The 24,385-nt window shown below is 45.6% G+C and overlaps 1 protein-coding gene across 19 annotated transcripts in view; it reads left to right on the top strand.

Annotated features, from left to right (window-relative positions):
• NFIX (nuclear factor I X) overlaps nucleotides 1-24,385 on the top strand; it is a 1,024,880-nt gene that overhangs the window by 928,600 nt on the left and 71,895 nt on the right. For 9 of the 19 annotated variants that reach the window (XM_069231933.1, XM_069231936.1, XM_069231932.1 and 6 more), the window contains 2 exons: nucleotides 2,028-2,169; nucleotides 10,142-10,233. The exons of 3 other annotated variants lie outside the window; for them this stretch is intronic. In XM_069231933.1, coding sequence (XP_069088034.1) covers nucleotides 2,028-2,169; nucleotides 10,142-10,233 — 234 coding nt within the window. The remainder of the gene's footprint in view (nucleotides 1-2,027; nucleotides 2,170-10,141; nucleotides 10,234-24,385) is intronic. 7 more of the 19 variants (XM_069231940.1, XM_069231939.1, XM_069231938.1 and 4 more) reach the window with 1 other exon arrangement.

Raw genomic sequence — 24,385 nt, 5'->3', positions numbered from 1 at the left:
ATAATGCATTACCGAAGGTAAGTAACTTGTGCTTTAGGGATTCGCACTGCATAAGATGTGGGTGTTTATCAATAGATATGTGTGGCTGCGTGATGAGATGTATAGAAGGGCTGGTGGACATATGGTCTGGATCAGATGGGTTGGTTATAAACGATGTGTGGTATAATTTCAGTGCTGATTAAGCCACAGGTGACTTTAATATTAGTTTTCTGCGATTTTTTGTGGCGCAGAACACAATTGTTACGAGACAAACCAAAATAATTCAAACTCAGAATTAGGCTAGGGCCTTTGCACTTTATCTAACAAAGATGCACGATCACATCATCTTGTGAAAAACACTAACGTTTCACACATCTCTTCTCTTTAGCAATGTTAGAAAGTATTAGATTTATTTGCTGTATTGAAATTCATGATTTTAGAAACATCCATTAATGTTCCAATCTGAAGCAATAATTGTTAATGAAAATATAACAACTAAACAAATGGAACGGTGTCCCTTATCATTTTAACATCGCACCCGAGATTTCCTTCAAGTTCTAAGTTATAGTACAGTAAATAACAAGTAACCATCTGCTACTGCTATTGAACATTTCATTGACCCATGTTAAAACAAAAATAAAAGAATTACAAAAAATTAAAAAGCTAATGAATTATCATTTTTTGTACAAAATCCATGCGAATGACCAGTATTAACTATTTTGTTCAAAACCCTATTTTTTTAATTATTAGAAGGAGGAGAGAGTCTGAAAAGTTCAGCTCACCCTCTTAGAAACATATATTGCTATTCACGCCTATTTAAGTACAATGAGAAAATATAATTTAAGCTGACGCGTCATTATGATTCCAGAGGTGCTGTAGATTCATGTTTCTGCTACACTTCATCTATTAGTTTTATTTCAGTATCACAACCAATGTGCTAGATTAGTACCGTGAAGTTTCAAAAAAATAATCAGATTTTGGTCATTAGAATTTGTAATTGCTTTGATAAGCTTTAGTTACCAAAATATGCCCTAACTGAGAAATAGCAATCCAAGGAAAAGAGCACGAATACAGCTGGAAAGTTACTAAATTTATGAAGTTGAGATGTACTCCACCCTTAATTTATTTTAACATACCTACGTGTTGCCCCACAACTCCTGCATTGAGAACAATGTAGGTGATATTACTATGACTCGCGAGAGCTTATTAGCAGTCATTTAGCCTCCTGCTTCCTTGGCCAGATCTTGCAGATCTCAGCGAGCAGTTACTGAGCCAGTAGCAGCTGGAATTGTGTCACTTCAGAGAGAAGAGAAACTTTTATGAATTTGGGAGGCAAAGACTGTGTATGTTATTGCACACATGCCTACTCTGAGTAGGCTGTTGATATCTGGTGGCTGAGCAGGAGGGCGCCCTTTCCCTTTTCACTCCGTTGTTCAAGTGGTGCAGGTAATCCCATGAGAAAGACCAGAGGTGGGTATCTTCTTTTTAGGACATGATGAGGATTTGGGGGTATTCATAGAGATAATACTGCTGTGTATGACCACCTTCAGCAGCCACACAATCAAATGCACAGCCATGCGCCTATAAAGAACATGCGTTGATCAAACAGCACTGCCACAAATATTTAGCACCCCTTTTATACCTCGAGGCGATACCTACAGGCACATCCACATTTATTCGTTTTTTTGCATATTTTCAATATTTATTTAGGTTATCAGAGCTCCAAATATTGCCTGAGGCCACCTCAGAGCAGTATTCATATACACATTTTAACTTGTGAACTCAGAAAAAGTTCAAAGATTTTACCCAAAACCCTTACAAAAATATTTTGAACGCCCTACTTTCTGGTCTATGAAAATGTATTGGTTCGCCCCAGTGAAGTGTCAGTGACTTCAGGGGTCCTGGAAACGGATAGATAACATTGTAGAGCCCTCTTGAAGGTCAAAACAGAGATTTTAAAACTAAGAACGGGGGATACTGCATCTTTAAAGTTGTCTGATTTTTTTTTAAACCTAGTTCATGCCTCCTTGTATTTATGTTGTTCGCAGCCCAACGGTAGTGGCCAGGGAAAGGTCACGGGGTCTTTTTTGCTGCCGCCCCCTCCACCGGTGGCCAGACCAGTTCCCCTTCCTATGCCTGACACAAAATCCTCAACCCCAGAGGGCGGATCCACGGCACCAACATCACCCTGTAAGTGGATGTTACAACAACACTTCCTTATTGCACGAGAGCCATCCATTGGCCGGGAAACGTGGGAGGGGGTGGGGCAGGGAATCTTAAATGATGGGTAATAGCGTGGCAATAGATTGATTTTTGTTGGAAATCGACTGGGGACATAAAATCATCACATTATCTGCATTAATTTTTTTATGCCATCTCCCCACCCTCCCCACCTTCCACCGCCTACCCATAACACCCCTCGGCCTAAAGATGCAGTAGCCCTCCGCTCTTTGTTTTACCGCCCTAGGTTAAGTCCTTGTGTCATGGCATGCAAACTGGGCTGCAGGTGACAATGATTACAGAGCAGATCCAAGCAACAAAAAAACTATTGACATGTTCTGAATCCCCAAAGCGATACAACGCCCTTCCATTTGCAGTAGTGATCCTTGTGAAAATTATTAGGGCCTGGTGTGTCCCAAAATAGGGGTTTACTCAGAGTGGTGTGGACCTTATATGTAATAAAAATGAGTTAGCAGAATTTGTGTCCTAGGCTTGTGCTGAAAAGGCGGACATTTCCTCTGGTCCTGTTTCTTCAGTAACAAACCTATGGTAAAACGTTTGCATCTCTTCCACCTCAGTCCTAAAAATATAATGCAGGATCAGGTGCGAATAGCAGAGTAGGCAACTCTAAAATCACAATACACGTTTGGAGAACCTCCTGGTGTGACTGCGCCAGGGGGCTGCATTCTCCGATCGCTTTCTGTTCTTGGATTCCAATGCTGCAGTCATTGTATGTGTTACACAACCACCACATAAAAGGGGCGGCAGTAAGCACGGGAAAGCGGAGAGGTTAGGAAGTGTTACACTATCCTACTTGGTCAGTGAACCTTAAATGGTGTAAGTCTGGGCAACTCCTTTGACCACATTCTCTCAAATTAGAGCTGAAATTCAACAGCAGATGTTGACGATACATGTGCCGCTCCAATCAGGCACCTTGTGTTAAAAGCCCATGTAAGGTAATTCTGATCAGAGACCTGGATCGTAATGGGAGGCTGAAGACCACATCAGGCCCATGGCCCTGACTCACTCCCTGCTTTTATTTTGCTCAGTCACTAACGCTCTCTGCTGTCATCATCACCACTGGCTGCTTCCTTCTCATGCACCTCCAATCGCTGTGCTTTCCTTTCCTCCTTTGGTGTGTCTTCTTTCCTGCCATCCTCTGTACTTCACTTTGTGTTGCCTGGATTTACCTGTTGGTGAGTTTGCAGCTGCCTTCCTGAACATCCAGGGTGGATGGTAAACTTCCGGTGGATATGGTGCTTGTATTCAGTTGCGGGGGTTCATGCACTGTACCTCTGTTCGGCAAGGGCCTGGCCTAGGCTGAGAATGTAATGTGAACTCACGGTTCCCTCGCCCTCCCTTTCTAGAGGAAGGCGTGCCTCGTTTTGATGTTTATCTCACGTGCCCCACTCCCATCATACAGGCATCATCTACCTCCACCAGCCAATCCCGCGTCACTTCTGCCTACCAGATCATCCGCACATTTTAAATATGTTATTTTAGAACTGTCATCGGTAATGTCGTGTGTAGTCCAGTCATGTCATGATAGTGCTCCCTGACTTCGCAGCCCCTTCCCACCCATAACTCCGTCCACTCACATCACTGTGTATTCACTCCGTAAGTATCCAGTGCACCCAGCCATCACGCTATCTACCAACCTGTTGCCCCACCGATGGAGTCATCACATGAGCCTATCCACTCTCGTCTCCATCTCCGCCCAGCCACTTACTCATCTGGTACTCCTGGCGAGACAGGTACTGGCTGGATTGAATCGGAGTTCTAAAAATACCCACATGTTTCCAGCTTGACTTTCAGGTATGAACACCTTGGAGTTACAGCTTCTGAACATACATTTGATCGTAAAAGGCGAAGGGATTGAGCCTGGATGGACGCAGGTACAGGCAAGAGAGAGAGGCTAACCCAGAGAGAAGGAAGTACAGACTGACGACCACACAGCCAAAAGATTGCCTAGTGTGCTCCCTGCATATGAGGCAGATTCTCAGCATGCACGGTATGAAATGAAGAGGCTCATGGCCTAGCCACAACACTGGAGAGCAGTAAAAACAGGGGGCATCCAGAGTATGTAAGTGTGGATAACAGAAAGCGTTCTCTTGGACTCACTTAGAGAAAATATTACTAGGCGAAGGGAGCCATAATCGTCAAACGTTTCATACTTCAATGAATCACAACAAAAAGTTATGACTTGTCATAAGCACAGTTCACAAACAAATGGATGCTCCTTGTGCTTGGTGCAGTGCAGGTACTCAGTGACAAATAATAAATGTGCATTGTAAAGTAAATAAAACAAGTGCAAGGTGCAGAGCTTAAAATAAGTGCAATTCATGCGCGACCCATATAGTAAGTTTGTCGACGTTTCAAACCAGGGTATGTCTTTGTTATATGGTATTTATCGGGCCACAAACAGATAGCAGCCTTTTAATGATTCAAATTCCGAACAAGGAATGGTTTGGTTTGGAGCTGCCCTGAGATTTTTTTTTATTTTTTTTTACAATTAGTCAGTTGGAGTTGAACGTGTATGTGCACCATGGATAATTCCAATGAAGTGTGCATTTTTATGAAGTTTATTTTTAAGAAGCATGTTGACTTCCCTGCTTTTATTGGCAGTTTTTCATAGCAGATTAAGAGTTTGTTACCTTTTCTTGTCCATTAGCAAACAGATGCCCTGGGACGAAACATCGTTTAATTTAGTATATGGTTTGCACATGAAATGAACTTTTTATAAGGCCTGTCCCTTTGACGAAGTCAGTCCCTGTATTAAGATTCACTGTAAAGCACCTTTTCCAGTTTTTTGGTTTGTTGTATTTACTTTGCTGTGCACCTATATTATTTTGTCACTGAGCACCTGCCCTACGTTATCATACAGAGCACCTACTTGTCATTGAACTGTGTTTACTGAGAACTACAATATATAACATGTTTCATATTTTCGTGTTGTGATTATTGCTTCATGGGGTTGTTGCGCTTGTGTGGCTTCCTTGACTTGTAACACGTTCTCTCAGTGAGTCAGATGGAGTGCTTTGAGTTTTTGACGAGATTAGCCTAACAGCCCTTTTTTTACAATATTGTGCAAACTGAGACAAGCATTTGTAAGGTACAAGGCACATGAAAAAATGAGAATAGGAAATACACCGGCACGGAGAGAGAAAGGGAGCGAGACTGATAGCTACAGGGGTAGTCCGAGAATGACTCATGGTGGACCAGAAGAGAGTGAAAGTCCCACAGAGGCAGTCAGGGGGTGGGAGGGACTGAGGCCTAAAACCGACCAACTACTGACAGAGGGTGGCTCTAACAGACAGAGAGATGCTGATATGCACTCGCGGGCAGCTACATAGATACATTCTGGTAATAGCCAAGCAGGGGGCTCGCGCTAAAGGAACCACATCTGTGTATGAGAGACAGAGAATACGCGTACACATACAGATTGACAGACACAAAGAGATTCATAAATCCACGAAAATAGCCAAAAGAGAAATGGACAAGCGCCAACCGTCGACAGCCTCCGTGAGATAAACTGTCCCACAGACGCACGCAGATAATGATAGAGAGGCGGCAGGACTGAGGCACGCACAAGTGGGATATTGCATTGAGGGCGCTTTAACCTTTTACACATGCTTTTAAAGAGCTGGTCTTTGGGACTTCCTCATCCATCTCTGTCTGTTGCTGACCTGTTTTGGGAAACATACATTTGCCTTAATAATTCCAGACCAGATCTGTCCCCCATTGTCTTTTGAATATGGGAACAAAATGAAGAATGCTGTGTCCAAAAAAAATAATCAAATTTCATGTTCTAAACGCTGGGTGTAGATCTATAATTTAATGAGGTACCAGCTGTTCAATGGTGATTAATTGACGAGTAGGCATAATAGGTACTCAAAGGACAGGTCTCTGCCCTCCAGTAGAAAGAATATGACTGGCTAGTAGATACGTTAGCTTAGATACTATAGCCTGAGAGGCCTGTATGACTGGACTAGTCGGCCCACCAAACACTTGTCCAGTTTTCAGAATATGCGCTATGACTATGCAGGAAGTGTGTCTACACTTAATGAGCCAGGGAAAGGTGTGCCCTCCCACCCAGGACTATTCTGCCCACACTCACCTCCTTCTACGGTCTACGTGGCAAGACTGAGCATATTTTAGTATAGCTGGTCTTTCGTATGTTACAAAAGGCTTCGTGGAAACTGTGCTCTACTAGAATGTCAAACATGGTTGGGTAGTTCTGCAGCAGTATTTCTGTTCTATCCAAAAGCAGGTGGAGCGATAATGGTAGACTTGCAAAAGACGTATTATCATATCCCAAACATTCCGCCTCCGAGATTTCTTCAGGCGATGGCGATACCTGAACACCTCCGATTCTGGCTGCTGTCATTTGCACTCACACGGGCCCGTCAACAATTTGTAATATGGTTAGCATGGTCACTACCCACCTACAGTGGCATAAAGTGCTTAAATACCCTTACAAATGGCTCATGAAAGCAGTCTCCTAGTAAGAGTCATTGGCTCCTTTCAAACAGTTATTTCTACTTGCCATAGGGCGAATTCTGATCGTCATTTCATGAAAAAAACACTATATAATTGTTCCTTTCCACCTGCAATTAAAGGGCAGATCCTAAAGAGAACGTTGTCACGTTGTCATCCACAGCAACCTCGCCAACCAGATACATTTCTCTGTTTTAATGATGTGAGCATTTTTCTTGCTCCACAGGCTAGGTTGTTGATGTCGTGGGAGCACGAGATGCAGTACTTTCAACAGCAAGGAAATACGCAGGAGTAATGGCGGTCAGAAAAAAATAATTTTGTAACTTTGGTGGACCGAAGAGAGAATCCTACAGACTTCCAAATTGCTAAACACTGTTGATTCATAGACACATGCAAAAGGCAGAGGAGGAAGGGACTAATTAGGAGATCATAAGGTGATTGACTTATGATTGGACAAGGAAGCTTCTTTACACATAACATATTTGAACTGATGGACATCCGTCAACTTATACATTCAGTAGTGAAACAGAAGATGAGAACGTTCTGGTGCAAAAAGACAATTCCACTGCCGTGCACTCTGTCAACAAGCAACAGGTGTAGCTTTTGTCACCTACTGAAAAGGAGCAATGGCTCAGCGTGTCGGACAATTTCTCGGAGCATCTCCAAACAAGCTTTCCACCTAGCTGGAAAAGGCTACTACAAAGTGGATTCTTGTGAGTGTAGTTCCTTCATGTGACTAATCACAGCAATAAAAAGATCCACTGTTGTTACCATTTCGTTCTACTTGATATGTGTGTTTCCCTCATTCAGCTGTTCATGCAAAGTCTATTTTTAGTACTCGGCTGGCCAAAAAGAATTTGGTTCTCGGGTGCTTTGATTCTTGCCTAAATAGAGTCATTATTTCTGGGGTCCCCCGCATCCTGCCTTCAGTATTTCTGCACCAGCATTGCAGCAGGACATAAGAAGTCTTCAGTGCCACATATAAGAAAATGAGATTTGCGGATCTTCATCTTCCAAATTCCAAAGAGACATTGTGTTCTGGTAGATGCTAGACAAGAAAATACTAGATCCGGACAGTTGGCTGAGATTTTGTCAAAATCGTAATTCAAACTCCTTGGCACCTTTTTGTTTTCAATATCAAGTACCCTTGAATTTGCTCAAAGGAAAACTACCAAAGGACTTCCATGTTTCCACTTGAGGTTACATGACAACTTGTCAGTCTTTTGCTTTAGGTTGGAGGAGGGTTTGTTTTTGGAGGCAACTGTTGTTTGCCAAAATGTGTAAGATTTCTTCCAAGTCTTTTTTCATCAACACCAGAACCTGAATTTAGTACTGACCCCCATATGAGTCCACTCTTTGAGCTGAGTCAAACTTTCTCTTTTAAATTAATGACACTCAAACAACTATCTTAGTCTCTCAAAATGGTAAGAGAGCTTTAGCTGTGATCAGATAATTTGCCCAAAACGTCTCCACCGAGAATAAAGTGTGGCTACATAATTAACTGTATGTCATGTTACATCATAATTATGAAGTGCTATGTTTGCCATTTATGAGGCCTCTTGGCACAAGAGCACGTAAGGTTTTTTCTTCCACCTCCCCATCCTGGGACGATTGAGGAGGACCTGTTTAAATTGGATCCCAATACGGGCTTAAGCCATTTTACAGCTTAATCAGACGAATATGACACTGACTAGCTACCATTTGTAGTCGATTTTGGTTCCTCCAAAGACAGCCGTTTTTCAAGAATTCTGGACCTTGATGAATAGTGGCTTGTGTTAGGCCTTCAAATGAAATTCTACCTACCTCAAGAGATTTTAATTTCAGCTACATTTTTCTCCGCCAACTCCTTTCTTAAACATTATCTTGAATCTGATACTCAAGCTGTGACACTGTTTGAGATCAGTTTTGTGACTCCTTTTTAGGAATTGCATTGCATTCTTTTTGCATGATGTACTTTGGGTCTACCTTGTGAAATGGTTTAGGCATGGCTATCTGAGCCTTTCAAGTGATTAGGAATTGGAAGACAATTGGTTCAACAAGTTACTTAACTTCTTTGGTGATGGCTCTGATGATTTGGGCTTTCTGGTTCCTATTATTCATTGCCCACCGAACCTCGTCAGTTGGTTCACAATGTTCTTTTGCCTTCTGTTTGGAAAGTATCTATTGAATTGAGTGTGCAGGCTAGACTGCGCCTTATTTACCTGACGGTGTCATCACTTTCACTGAGGACCTGGCCATGTATAACAACGCCTTTCACTGCAAGAGTAAAAATAACGTTTCTAGAGCCATATTTGGGTGGATGAGATTGTTTTTTAAATAAGAATTTTTAGAGAGAATATAGTCTTCACCAAAACTGTGGGCACCGAAGAAAAGTTGCAAATTCTTCCTAAACTGTGACCCGTGCACAGACTGATAGTTAGCTCCGAATCTGGCCATAGCTCCTGATTTATGATGTGATGAGATCCACACATAGACTTACAGAACCTGGTCTGCCACACCTTCTAACTATTCCATTAATGGGATGGAAGCACAGATCTTCCAGTGCACTCCCAGCCCGGCCTGCCACACCCCCTGGTCCTTCCATTACTGAGACCCAATCACAGATCTAATACTGCACCGAGGCTGCCCTGCAGTTCCCCCTGCGTCTTCCGTTAATGAAACTGAAGCCCAGGTCTACCAATGCCTTCCGAATCAACCTGCTAAACCCCTGGTTCTTCAGAAGCTGAGGCCCAATCACAGATTTACCGATGCACCCCGAATCTATTTTGCCACATTTTCTGATCTTTCCATGATGGGGTCACTTACACAGTTCTGCCAACCCACCTCTAGTCCTGCATGCAACCCTCCCCTTTTCCATTACCGAACCCAAAAACTGCTCTTCCAGTAAACACACATAGCAGCCTGCAACACCATCTGATGTTCTAGCACATGGACCCACACCACTCCTCAACGCAACAGAACTCCTGAGTTTCCACTCAATGCCCCCGTTGTCTTTGCACCTCGCAGAGCACCCTGCAAGTTGAATTACACCCCATCCAATCACGATGTCAGGATTTTATTAAGTACATTGCCAACCAGCTTGGCGCAAGAGCAAGCTGATGGTTGGTATTGCTTTGCCAAGCTTCCGCCTTGCATTGCTCTTATTCTGTTGTTTCCTCTTTCGCAGCCAAGCATGTTGGTCTTATAGCTACAAAGTTGTGCACAGAATTGTACTCTAGGCCCCATAACCACTCTGCCATCATTGCCCATCAGCCTACTGGCAGTGCTAGGCCCGTGCTCCTACCAGCCTGTTCATAACCGTGTATTGCCTTATTTTCAACATTATTCATTCCTTTGTCTCTCTGCCCCCTTCATCCAGTGATTCTAAATCGTGCCTCTCTTTCTCTCCCCTTCCCTCCCCCCTCTCTCTCTCTCTCTGCCTGTATGTGCGTGTCTCTGTGTTCAGCATTCTCAGCGCCAGGCTCCTCAACTGCCAACCGGTTTGTCAGCATCGGACCCCGGGACGGCAACTTTCTAAATATCCCACAGCAGTCTCAGGTAAGTGGAGGCGCCCGTAGACATGCTTCGGCGCTGGGGTTGAGGAGGGCTCCGCTCACAGCATCTCTATCAACGGGTTCTCTCCTTTTTGTAGACCAATCATAGACTAGAATAGCAGTTCCCATCTCTCTCATAGTTCGGAGGTAGGCGGTCGCCTACGGGGCCAAGTGAGGTGCCAAATTTAAGGGAAAAAAGATCAAATAAAAAAGATAACAATAAAAGGAAAATAAAAACGGTGCGGGCCTCATTTGCGGTTCGCTAGGATAGGGTCCTAAGGGCAATCCAGTATGCCTAACAGTAACCTGGGTCAACCTATAAACAAGTAGCAGTGCTCGACTAAGGACAAATTCTAATATCCAAATTATTTTTAATATATATTTACTAATGTAAGGACAGCAGAGATGAGCAAGCCAATAAATATACCTCTAATCGTCAGAGACATATACATAAACATATTCGTCCGAGAGTGGCAATGATTTTGAAATCATTGCCACTCTCGGACGAGTATATCTATATGATTAAGTATATGTTCATTAGCTCGCTCCTCTTCTGTTGTCAGTGCATTAGTAATTATGTTACTTTTTTATTTGAGTATTAGAATGAGCCCTTCGATAACCACTTTTACTTATGTGCATGGCAACTAGGCTAGGGCCACCCTGCATCTTTTAATATTCTCTGAAAGTGAGTCCTGCCATCACTTTTATCTTTCCCTAAAGCACTAATTCCTCCCCTTCAGAAAAATATATTTTAAACGCCAGCTTTAGCATATATCCATGGTTCAGATTCTCCTGCCCATCAGACCTCTCAGCCTCTGTTATTGCATTGTTAAATGTATATACCTCCAGTACTATACCCTAAGTAAATACATTGTCAGGGAAATCCGTAAGATTTTTGCTGGCCACCCTGCCCAATCAGATCTAGTGGGAAAGAGCATAACTGTGCTTAAATTGCAGCTCTTGGGACTACAGCGACACATAGCTTTTAAATTGGCTGTTAGATGGCTGAATGAGTTTGACACTATTCGCAGACCTCCGCTGTGACCTTCAGGTAACTATATGAATCCTGACAAGACCATCTCAGTTTAACATCCTTTTGAGCTCAGTCCATTAAGTGCCACTAAAATTGTGACTCATAACATCTATTTGCCAGCAGGTAGTGACAGCAAAACAGAGAAATGAATTGCCTCATAAAAGATAGGTATTGTAGCAGATACCTCAGTGGTTGATATGGTATACTGAGTTGATCACCTCATGGAGTTGGTAGGCTCGGGTAATTTGCTTAAGGGTGGAATATCCTATCACTTCTAAAATATAGATGCACTGTGTCTGTATGATCTATGTCTGGAGGTGTTTAGGTAGAATCACAGAGATGCAGGGATGAAGACCTGAGTGGATTGACTCAGGTAATGGATGTAAAGGGTCAGGATCTGTCACTTCTAGACTGAAGGCACAAGGGCCTTTAGATTCAAGGCTCTGTGGCTAGAGTCTTCTGCCTTTGGGTGTGGATGGTTCAGAAATTGGCAAAGGTGTACAGCGCCTGTCATTTCTCAGCTTTAGAAATACAGGCTATTTTGCCTCTGGGGTTGGATGGCTCAGGCAATTGGCAGAAGGGTGCAGAGTCTGACCACAGTTGGAATGGATCAGCTCAGGTGATTGGTGCAGAGCCTGTCACTTATGATCTGGAGTCAAACAACACCTGTCATCTGTAGACTTTTAGGGATTCAGAGTTTGACATCTCAAAGCTAGCTTTGCTAGAAAGATTTGAAGAGGGGTAATAAAAGGCTGCCCCTCTTAGACTAATAAATTAGTTGGAGCCTGCCAAATCTTGGTATGGATAGGTTCAGATGACTGGCGCAGGGTATATATTACTTGTCACTTATTTTCTCTAGTAATTCAGAGCCTATCACCTAGAAACTGTAGAGATTTCGAATCTGCCATCTCTAGGACTAGTTGATTTAAAGGATTGGCACATGGGTAAAGCACACGGGGAATGCAGCTGCCACTGCCACACCTAGGTTCCTAGACTCTAGGTATTTAGAAATTATTTAGAACATATGAGTCAGTTGCTTGAAGCAGGAATATGAAACTTGGCTGTCCTAAACTGCATAAATTCTGAGCATATCACTTATAAGGGCTGGATGATTGAAGGTGTTTGTGTCAGAGATGTAAATGCATGTGACTGTAGACAGTGGTTCGCTGAGGATAGTGAAGAAGCTTCACATGGACATTTACAAAAGCAGCTAGGTAGAAGCTATGTTATTATTACCAGTAGGCGTGAAAGGAGGTCAGCTTGGTACATAGGTTAGTAATAAAATACTCGTCTGAGGCACTGGAATCAAAATTCAAATGAGAAAATGGCATAAAGTTCAGAGACCACAGTTGATTAAGACGTGCATCGGTGGTCTCTGATTTGAAATCTCACCATTTATCTGAGGTTGAGCATAGACACCTAGATATGGGCTGCCATTTTATGCAGCATTTGACTTCAGTTGAAATGTGGGCCACAGCCCTGATGCAGAATGTGTCTGAGGATGACTGTAGATATCTAGATAGGATGTATTTTTTTGTATGTTGAAAGTATGCACCTAGCCTTAGTCTGTCGAGTTTGATGAAACTTTGCCAGAAGTTGGCCAGAAGTGTCGGTTGTGGGTCACAAACTTGATGCAGCATTTGTTTTATGTTGATTATCTTGATACAGCATTTTTTCTTAGGATGATTGTAGATCCACGTATGGGGCAGCTGTTTTTTTTTTTACAAAAACAATTTTTGTCATGTGACATAAACAAATACTTCTTCTTCAGCTCCCTCTCTGCCTTTCCAAAACCGTTAATATATTCTGCACTATTGTAGTATGATTACTCAAGGTATACTTGACAGGTAGGTAATGTGTGTAAGGAAATGCCTCCTTGGCATGGTTGCCCCCTGACTTTTTGCCTTTGCTGATGCTATGTTTACAATTGAAAGTGTGCTGAGGCCTGCTAACCAGGCCCCAGCACCAGTGTTCTTTCCCTAACCTGTACTTTTGTATCCACAATTGGCAGACCCTGGCATCCAGATAAGTCCCTTGTAACTGGTACTTCTAGTACCAAGGGCCCTGATGCCAAGGAAGGTCTCTAAGGGCTGCAGCATGTCTTATGCCACCCTGGAGACCTCTCACTCAGCACAGACACACTGCTTGCCAGCTTGTGTGTGCTAGTGAGGACAAAACGAGTAAGTCGACATGGCACTCCCCTCAGGGTGCCATGCCAGCCTCTCACTGCCTATGCAGTATAGGTAAGACACCCCTCTAGCAGGCCTTACAGCCCTAAGGCAGGGTGCACTATACCATAGGTGAGGGTACCAGTGCATGAGCATGGTACCCCTACAGTGTCTAAACAAAACCTTAGACATTGTAAGTGCAGGGTAGCCATAAGAGTATATGGTCTGGGAGTTTGTCAAACACGAACTCCACAGCACCATAATGGCTACACTGAAAACTGGGAAGTTTGGTATCAAACTTCTCAGCACAATAAATGCACACTGATGCCAGTGTACATTTTATTGTAAAATACACCCCAGAGGGCACCTTAGAGGTGCCCCCTGAAACTTAACCGACTGTCTGTGTAGGCTGACTAGTTCCAGCAGCCTGCCACACCAGAGACATGTTGCTGGCCCCATGGGGAGAGTGCCTTTGTCACTCTGAGGCCAGTAACAAAGCCTGCACTGGGTGGAGATGCTAACACCTCCCCCAGGCAGGAGCTGTGACACCTGGCGGTGAGCCTCAAAGGCTCACCCCTTTGTCACAGCCCAGCAGGGCACTCCAGCTTAGTGGAGTTGCCCGCCCCCTCCGGCCACGGCCCCCACTTTTGGCGGCAAGGCTGGAGGGAACAAAGAAAGCAACAAGGAGGAGTCACTGGCCAGTCAGGACAGCCCCTAAGGTGTCCTGAGCTGAAGTGACTCTAACTTTTAGAAATCCTCCATCTTGCAGATGGAGGATTCCCCCAATAGGGTTAGGATTGTGACCCCCTCCCCTTGGGAGGAGGCACAAAGAGGGTGTACCCACCCTCAGGGCTAGTAGCCATTGGCTACTAACCCCCCAGACCTAAACACGCCCTTAAATTTAGTATTTAAGGGCACCCTGAACCCTAGAAAATTAGATTCCTGCAACTACAAGAAGAAGGACTGCCTAGCTGAAAAACCCCTGCAGAGGAAGACCAGAAGACGACAACTGCCTTGGCTCCAGAAACTCACCGGCCTGTCTCCTGCCTTCCAAAGATCCTGCTCCAGCGACGCCTTCCAAAGGGACCAGCGACCTCGACATCCTCTGAGGACTGCCCCTGCTTCGAAAAGACAAGAAACTCCCGAGGACAGCGGACCTGCTCCAAGAAAAGCTGCAACTTTGTTTCCAGCAGCTTTAAAGAACCCTGCAAGCTCCCCGCAAGAAGCGTGAGACTTGCAACACTGCACCCGGCGACCTCGACTCGGCTGGTGGCGATCCAACACCTCAGGAGGGACCCCAGGACTACTCTAAGACTGTGAGTACAAAAACCTGTCCCCCCTGAGCCCCCACAGCGCCGCCTGCAGAGGGAATCCCGAGGCTTCCCCTGACCGCGACTCTTTGAATCCTAAGTCCCGACACCTGGGAGAGACCCTGCACCCGCAGCCCCCAGGACCTGAAGGACCGGACTTTCACTGGAGAAGTGACCCCCAGGAGTCCCTCTCCCTTGCCCAAGTGGAGGATTCCCCGAGGAAACCCCCCCTTGCCTGCCTGCAGCGCTGAAGAGATCCCGAGATCTCTCATAGACTAACATTACAAACCCGACGCTTGTTTCTACACTGCACCCGGCCGCCCCCGCGCTGCTGAGGGTGAAATTTCTGTGTGGGCTTGTGTCCCCCCCGGTGCCCTACAAAACCCCCCTGGTCTGCCCTCCGAAGACGCGGGTACTTACCTGCAAGCAGACCGGAACCGGGGCACCCCCTTCTCTCCATTCTAGCCTATGCGTTTTGGGCACCACTTTGAACTCTGCACCTGACCGGCCCTGAGCTGCTGGTGTGGTGACTTTGGGGTTGCTCTGAACCCCCAACGGTGGGCTACCTTGGACCAAGAACTAAGCCCTGTAAGTGTCTTACTTACCTGGTTAACCTAACAAATACTTACCTCCCCTAGGAACTGTGAAAATTGCACTAAGTGTCCACTTTTAAAACAGCTATTTGTCAATAACTTGAAAAGTATACATGCAATTTTGATGATTTGAAGTTCCTAAAGTACTTACCTGCAATACCTTTCGAATGAGATATTACATGTAGAATTTGAACCTGTGGTTCTTAAAATAAACTAAGAAAAGATATTTTTCTATATAAAAACCTATTGGCTGGATTTGTCTCTGAGTGTGTGTACCTCATTTATTGTCTATGTGTATGTACAACAAATGCTTAACACTACTCCTTGGATAAGCCTACTGCTCGACCACACTACCACAAAATAGAGCATTAGTATTATCTCTTTTTGCCACTATCTTACCTCTAAGGGGAACCCTTGGACTCTGTGCATACTATTCCTTACTTTGAAATAGTGCATACAGAGCCAACTTCCTACACTGGTGGATCAGCGGTGGGGTACAAGACTTTGCATTTGCTGGACTACTCAGCCAATACCTGATCACACGACAAATTCCAAAATTGTCATTAGAAATTGATTTTTGCAATTTGAAAAGTTTTCTAAATTCTTAAAAGTCCTGCTAGGGCCTTGTGTGTTAAGTCCCTGTTTAGCATTGTCTTTTAGAGTTTAAAAGTTTGTTAAAAGTTTGAAATTAGATTCTAGAAACAGTTTTAGATTCTTAAAAAAGTATTCCAACTCTTAGCAGAATAATGTCTGATACAGAGATGAATGTGGTGGAACTCGACACCACACCTTACCTCCATCTTAAGATGAGGGAGCTAAGGTCTCTCTGTAATATCAAAAAAATAACCATTGGCTCCAGACCTACCAAAATTCAGCTCCAGGAGCTGTTGGCAGAGTTTGAAAAAGCCAACCCCTCTGATGATGACCTCACAGAGGAAGAAATTAGTGACTTGGAGGCCAATGTCCCTCCTCCAGTCCTAAATAGGGAGAACAGGACCCCTCAAGTCCTGTCTCCAACTGTGTTAGTCAGAAATGGTGAGTCCCTCACAGGAGGGTCCCACATTTCTGAAATCACTGAGGATGCTCTCAGTGAAGATGACCTCCTGTTAGCCAGGATGGCCAAAAGATTGGCTTTAGAGAGACAGCTCCTAGCCATAGAAAGGGAAAGACAAGAGATGGGCCTAGGACCCATCAATGGTGGCAGCAATATAAATAGGGTCAGAGATTCTCCTGACATGTTAAAAATCCCCAAAGGGATTGTGACAAAATATGAAGATGGTGATGACATCACCAAATGGTTCACAGCTTTTGAGAGGGCTTGTGTAACCAGAAAAGTGAACAGATCTCACTGGGGTGCTCTCCTTTGGGAAATGTTCACTGGAAAGTGTAGGGATAGACTCCTCACACTCTCTGGAAAAGATGCAGAATCTTATGACCTCATGAAGGGTACCCTGATTGAGGGCTTTGGATTCTCCACTGAGGAGTACAGGATTAGGTTCAGGGGGGCTCAAAAATCCTCGAGCCAGACCTGGGTTGACTTTGTTGACTACTCAGTGAAAACACTAGATGGTTGGATTCAAGGCAGTGGTGTAAGTAATTATGATGGGCTGTACAATTTATTTGTGAAAGAACACCTGTTAAGTAATTGTTTCAATGATAAACTGCATCAGCATCTGGTAGACCTAGGACCAATTTCTCCCCAAGAATTGGGAAAGAAGGCGGACCATTGGGTCAAGACAAGGGTGTCCAAGACTTCAACAGGGGGTGACCAAAAGAAAGGGGTCACAAAGACTCCCCAGGGGAAGGGTGATGAGACAACCAAAACTAAAAATAGTAAAGAGTCTTCTACAGGCCCCCAAAAACCTGCACAGGAGGGTGGGCCCAGAGCCTCTTCACAAAACAATGGGTACAAGGGTAAAAACTTTGATCCCAAAAAGGCCTGGTGTCATAGCTGTAAACAGCATGGGCACCAAACTGGAGACAAGGCCTGTCCCAAGAAAGGTTCCACTCCAAACTCCCATCCAGGTAACACTGGTATGGCTAGTCTCCAAGTGGGATCAACAGTGTGCCCAGAGCAAATCAGGGTCCACACTGAAGCTACTCTAGTTTCTGAGGGTGGGGTGGATTTAGCCACACTAGCTGTCTGGCCGCCTAACATGCAAAAATACAGACAGCAACTCTTAATCAATGGGACTAGAATAGAGGGCCTGAGGGATACAGGTGCCAGTGTCACCATGGTGACAGAGAGACTGGTTTCCCCTGGCCAATACCTGACTGGAAAAACTTACACAGTCACCAACGCTGACAATCAGAGAAAAGTACATCCCATGGCAATGGTTACTTTAGAATGGGGAGGGGTCAATGGCCTGAAACAGGTGGTGGTCTCCTCAAATATCCCAGTGGACTGTCTGCTTGGAAATGACCTGGAGTCCTCAGCATGGGCTGAGGTAGAACTAAAAACCCATGCAGCAATGCTGGGTATCCCTGAACTGGTGTGTGTGAAAACAAGAGCACAATGCAAGGCACAGGGTGAACAAGTAGAGCTGGAGTCTGGAAGAATGGCCCAGCCTACCAAGAGGAAAGGAAAGTCAGTTGGGAAACCAACTGCAACACAGCAAAAGAAAGGGAACCTCTCTTCTCAGGAAGAAGTTCTGCCCTCTGAGGGAACTGAGCCTTTGGAGCTTGAACCTTATCAGGTTGAGCTCTTAGGCCCAGGGGGACCCTCAAGGGAGGAGCTGTGTAAGGGACAAGAAACCTGTCCCTCTCTTGAAGGCCTTAGGCAGCAAGCTGCTGAAGAGTCCAAAGGCAAGAAAAATGGAACGCATAGGGTCTATTGGGAAGATGGACTCCTGTACACTGAGGCCAGAGACCCCAAACCTGGTGCCACTAGGAGAGTGGTAGTGCCTCAGCTGTTCAGAGAGTTCATCCTAACATTGGCCCATGACATTCCCCTTGCTGGACATTTGGGACAAACCAAGACGTGGGAGAGGCTAGTCAACCACTTCTACTGGCCCAATATGTCCAACATGGTTAAGGAGTTTTGCCTCTCCTGCCCCACCTGTCAAGCCAGTGGTAAGACAGGTGGGCATCCAAAGGCCCCCCTCATTCCACTTCCAGTGGTGGGGGTTCCCTTTGAAAGAGTGGGTGTGGACATAGTTGGTCCACTAGAACCTCCCACAGCCTCAGGAAATATGTATATCCTGGTAGTAGTGGATCATGCTACCAGGTATCCTGAAGCTATTCCCCTTAGGTCGACTACTGCCCCTGCAGTAGCCAAGGCCCTCATTGGTATCTTTACCCGAGTGGGTTTCCCTAAGGAGGTGGTGTCTGACAGAGGTACCAACTTCATGTCAGCATACCTGAAACATATGTGGAATGAGTGTGGAGTGACTTATAAATTCACTACACCTTACCATCCACAAACTAATGGCTTAGTTGAGAGATTCAACAAGACATTAAAGGGCATGATCATGGGGCTCCCAGAAAAACTCAAAAGGAGATGGGATGTCCTCCTGCCATGTCTGCTTTTCGCTTACAGGGAGGTACCACAGAAGGGAGTAGGATTCTCACCCTTTGAACTTCTGTTTGGTCATCCTGTAAGGGGACCACTTGCCCTTGTTAAAGAAGGCTGGGAGAGACCTCTCCATGAGCCTAAACAGGACATAGTGGACTATGTACTTGGCCTTCGCTCTAGAATGGCAGAGTACATGGAAAAGGCAACCAAAAACCTTGAGGCCAGCCAACAGCTCCAGAAGTTTTGGTATGACCAAAAGGCTGCACTGGTTGAGTTCCAACCAGGGCAGAAAGTCTGGGTTCTGGAGCCTGTGGCTCCCAGGGCACTCCAGGACAAATGGAGTGGCCCTTACCCAGTGCTAGAAAGGAAGAGTCAGGTCACCTACCTGGTGGACCTGGGCACAAGCAGGAGCCCCAAGAGGGTGATCCATGTGAACCGCCTTAAGCTCTTCCATGACAGGGCTGATGTGAATCTGTTGATGGTAACAGATGGGGATCAGGAGGCAGAGAGTGAACCTCTCCCTGATCTTCTGTCATCAGACCCAAAAGATGGCACAGTAGATGGAGTGATCTACTCAGACACCCTCTCTGGCCAACAGCAAGCTGATTGTAGGAGAGTCCTACAACAGTTTCCTGAACTCTTCTCCTTAACCCCTGGTCAGACACACCTGTGTACCCATGATGTGGACACAGGAGACAGCATGCCTGTCAAAAACAAAATCTTTAGACAGTCTGACCATGTTAAGGAAAGCATCAAGGTGGAAGTCCACAAGATGCTGGAATTGGGAGTAATTGAGCGCTCTGACAGCCCCTGGGCTAGCCCAGTGGTCTTAGTCCCCAAACCTCACACCAAAGATGGAAAGAAAGAGATGAGGTTTTGTGTGGACTACAGAGGGCTCAATTCTGTAACCAAGACAGATGCTCATCCAATTCCCAGAGCTGATGAGCTCATAGATAAATTAGGTGCTGCCAAATTCTTAAGTACCTTTGACTTGACAGCAGGGTACTGGCAAATAAAAATTGCACCTGGAGCAAAAGAGAAAACAGCATTCTCCACACCTGATGGGCATTATCAGTTTACGGTTATGCCCTTTGGTTTAAAGAATGCCCCTGCCACCTTCCAAAGGTTGGTGAATCAAGTCCTTGCTGGCTTGGAGTCCTTTAGCACAGCTTATCTTGATGATATTGCTGTCTTCAGCTCCACCTGGCAGGATCACCTGGTCCACCTGAAGAAGGTTTTGAAGGCTCTGCAATCTGCAGGCCTCTCTATCAAGGCATCCAAATGCCAGATAGGGCAGGGAACTGTGGTTTACTTGGGCCACCTTGTAGGTGGAGGCCAAGTCCAGCCACTCCAACCCAAGATCCAGACTATTCTGGACTGGGTAGCTCCAAAAACCCAGACTCAAGTCAGTGCATTCCTTGGCTTGACTGGGTATTACAGGAGGTTTGTGAAGGGATATGGATCCATTGTGACAGCCCTCACTGAACTCACCTCCAAGAAAATGCCCAAGAAAGTGAACTGGACTGTGGAATGCCAACAGGCCTTTGACACCCTGAAACAGGCAATGTGCTCAGCACCAGTTCTAAAAGCTCCAGATTATTCTAAGCAGTTCATTGTGCAGACTGATGCCTCTGAACATGGGATAGGGGCAGTTTTGTCCCAAACAAATGATGATGGCCTTGACCAGCCTGTTGCTTTCATTAGCAGGAGGTTACTCCCCAGGGAGCAGCGTTGGAGTGCCATTGAGAGGGAGGCCTTTGCTGTGGTTTGGTCCCTGAAGAAGCTGAGACCATACCTCTTTGGGACTCACTTCCTAGTTCAAACTGACCACAGACCTCTCAAATGGCTGATGCAAATGAAAGGTGAAAATCCTAAACTGTTGAGGTGGTCCATCTCCCTACAGGGAATGGACTTTATAGTGGAACACAGACCTGGGACTGCCCATGCCAATGCAGATGGCCTTTCCAGGTTCTTCCACTTAGAAAATGAAGACTCTCTTGGGAAAGGTTAGTCTCATCCTCTTTCGTTTGGGGGGGGGTTGTGTAAGGAAATGCCTCCTTGGCATGGTTGCCCCCTGACTTTTTGCCTTTGCTGATGCTATGTTTACAATTGAAAGTGTGCTGAGGCCTGCTAACCAGGCCCCAGCACCAGTGTTCTTTCCCTAACCTGTACTTTTGTATCCACAATTGGCAGACCCTGGCATCCAGATAAGTCCCTTGTAACTGGTACTTCTAGTACCAAGGGCCCTGATGCCAAGGAAGGTCTCTAAGGGCTGCAGCATGTCTTATGCCACCCTGGAGACCTCTCACTCAGCACAGACACACTGCTTGCCAGCTTGTGTGTGCTAGTGAGGACAAAACGAGTAAGTCGACATGGCACTCCCCTCAGGGTGCCATGCCAGCCTCTCACTGCCTATGCAGTATAGGTAAGACACCCCTCTAGCAGGCCTTACAGCCCTAAGGCAGGGTGCACTATACCATAGGTGAGGGTACCAGTGCATGAGCATGGTACCCCTACAGTGTCTAAACAAAACCTTAGACATTGCAAGTGCAGGGTAGCCATAAGAGTATATGGTCTGGGAGTTTGTCAAACACGAACTCCACAGCACCATAATGGCTACACTGAAAACTGGGAAGTTTGGTATCAAACTTCTCAGCACAATAAATGCACACTGATGCCAGTGTACATTTTATTGTAAAATACACCCCAGAGGGCACCTTAGAGGTGCCCCCTGAAACTTAACCGACTGTCTGTGTAGGCTGACTAGTTCCAGCAGCCTGCCACACCAGAGACATGTTGCTGGCCCCATGGGGAGAGTGCCTTTGTCACTCTGAGGCCAGTAACAAAGCCTGCACTGGGTGGAGATGCTAACACCTCCCCCAGGGAGGAGCTGTGACACCTGGCGGTGAGCCTCAAAGGCTCACCCCTTTGTCACAGCCCAGCAGGGCACTCCAGCTTAGTGGAGTTGCCCGCCCCCTCCGGCCACGGCCCCCACTTTTGGCGGCAAGGCTGGAGGGAACAAAGAAAGCAACAAGGAGGAGTCACTGGCCAGTCAGGACAGCCCCTAAGGTGTCCTGAGCTGAAGTGACTCTAACTTTTAGAAATCCTCCATCTTGCAGATGGAGGATTCCCCCAATAGGGTTAGGATTGTGACCCCCTCCCCTTGGGAGGAGGCACAAAGAGGGTGTACCCACCCTCAGGGCTAGTAGCCATTGGCTACTAACCCCCCAGACCTAAACACGCCCTTAAATTTAGTATTTAAGGGCTACCCTGAACCCTAGAAAATTAGATTCCTGCAACTACAAGAAGAAGGACTGCCTAGCTGAAAAACCCCTGCAGAGGAAGACCAGAAGACGACAACTGCCTTGGCTCCAGAAACTCACAGGCCTGTCTCCTGCCTTCCAAAGATCCTGCTCCAGCGACGCCTTCCAAAGGGACCAGCGACCTCGACATCCTCTGAGGACTGCCCCTGCTTCGAAAAGACAAGAAACTCCTGAGGACAGCGGACCTGCTCCAAGAAAAGCTGCAACTTTGTTTCCAGCAGCTTTAAAGAACCCTGCAAGCTCCCCGCAAGAAGCGTGAGACTTGCAACACTGCACCCGGCGACCCCGACTCGGCTGGTGGCGATCCAACACCTCAGGAGGGACCCCAGGACTACTCTAAGACTGTGAGTACAAAAACCTGTCCCCCCCTGAGCCCCCACAGCGCCGCCTGCAGAGGGAATCCCGAGGCTTCCCCTGACCGCGACTCTTTGAATCCTAAGTCCCGACACCTGGGAGAGACCCTGCACCCGCAGCCCCCAGGACCTGAAGGACCGGACTTTCACTGGAGAAGTGACCCCCAGGAGTCCCTCTCCCTTGCCCAAGTGGAGGATTCCCCGAGGAACCCCCCCCTTGCCTGCCTGCAGCGTTGAAGAGATCCCGAGATCTCTCATAGACTAACATTACAAACCCGACGCTTGTTTGTACACTGCACCCGGCCGCCCCCGCGCTGCTGAGGGTGAAATTTCTGTGTGGGCTTGTGTCCCCCCCGGTGCCCTACAAAACCCCCCTGGTCTGCCCTCCGAAGACGCGGGTACTTACCTGCAAGCAGACCGGAACCGGGGCACCCCCTTCTCTCCATTCTAGCCTATGCGTTTTGGGCACCACTTTGAACTCTGCACCTGACCGGCCCTGAGCTGCTGGTGTGGTGACTTTGGGGTTGCTCTGAACCCCCAACGGTGGGCTACCTTGGACCAAGAACTAAGCCCTGTAAGTGTCTTACTTACCTGGTTAACCTAACAAATACTTACCTCCCCTAGGAACTGTGAAAATTGCACTGTGTCCACTTTTAAAACAGCTATTTGTGAATAACTTGAAAAGTATACATGCAATTTTGATGATTTGAAGTTCCTAAAGTACTTACCTGCAATACCTTTCGAATGAGATATTACATGTAGAATTTGAACCTGTGGTTCTTAAAATAAACTAAGAAAAGATATTTTTCTATATAAAAACCTATTGGCTGGATTTGTCTCTGAGTGTGTGCACCTCATTTATTGTCTATGTGTATGTACAACAAATGCTTAACACTACTCCTTGGATAAGCCTACTGCTCGACCACACTACCACAAAATAGAGCATTAGTATTATCTCTTTTTGCCACTATCTTACCTCTAAGGGGAACCCTTGGACTCTGTGCATACTATTCCTTACTTTGAAATAGTGCATACAGAGCCAACTTCCTACAATGTGCGACCAAACTTAGTAAATAATCGATTATTTCCATACACTAGGTCTCTCCTTTAGTTCATCAGTGCTCCACAGTGTGGTCTGTGCTTTGCAGAGCACCCCAGGCTTCATAGATGTGGGTCACTATCTTGATGCCACGTTTGTTTTAGGTAGATACCAATATGTCGTCATCTTTATATAGCATTTGTATTAAAGTGATTGTAGATACATAGATGCGCTCTTCTATCTTGATGCAAATGCTATGTTTAATTTAGCATAAATAAAGAGGCAGGCCACCATCTTAATGAATCATTTGCCTTATGTTAGCCATGAATACCTTGTAATTGGGTGCCACCTTGCTTCAGCATTAGTGACCTTAGTTTCCCTAGATACGTATCATATATGTGTCACTCAACATGAAACTGGTGTTGTGTTAGGATGAACATTGATACTTAGATGAGGACCACTATCTTCATGCAGCATTTTTCTTATGCTAGCTACAGATACCTAGATGTGAACTGCCATCTTGATACAGCACTTGCTTTAGGATGTTTGTAGATGTTCATAATGCGGCTGTGATCTCGATGCAGCTCTTGCCTATGATGAAGGTACAGGTGACCACCTTGACCCAAAATTTGACTTTAGATGACTGTAGATGCCTAATATTGGTCACTATCTTGATGCAGCATTAGACATAATTTGGACATAAATATTTAAGTGCAAGGCACCATTTTGAGATAGCATTTGTCTTAGGGTTATTCTAGATGCCTACATCTAATCACCATCTTGATAGCTTGCCTGTAAATACCTGAATATAGATCTTTATCTT

The sequence above is a fragment of the Pleurodeles waltl genome, chromosome 4_2 (genome assembly GCF_031143425.1).
Source record: "Pleurodeles waltl isolate 20211129_DDA chromosome 4_2, aPleWal1.hap1.20221129, whole genome shotgun sequence".
In the NCBI taxonomy this organism is placed as follows: domain Eukaryota; kingdom Metazoa; phylum Chordata; class Amphibia; order Caudata; family Salamandridae; genus Pleurodeles; species Pleurodeles waltl.
Note: the sequence above shows the minus strand (reverse complement) of the source record. Positions and strands in the feature narration are given on the sequence as shown.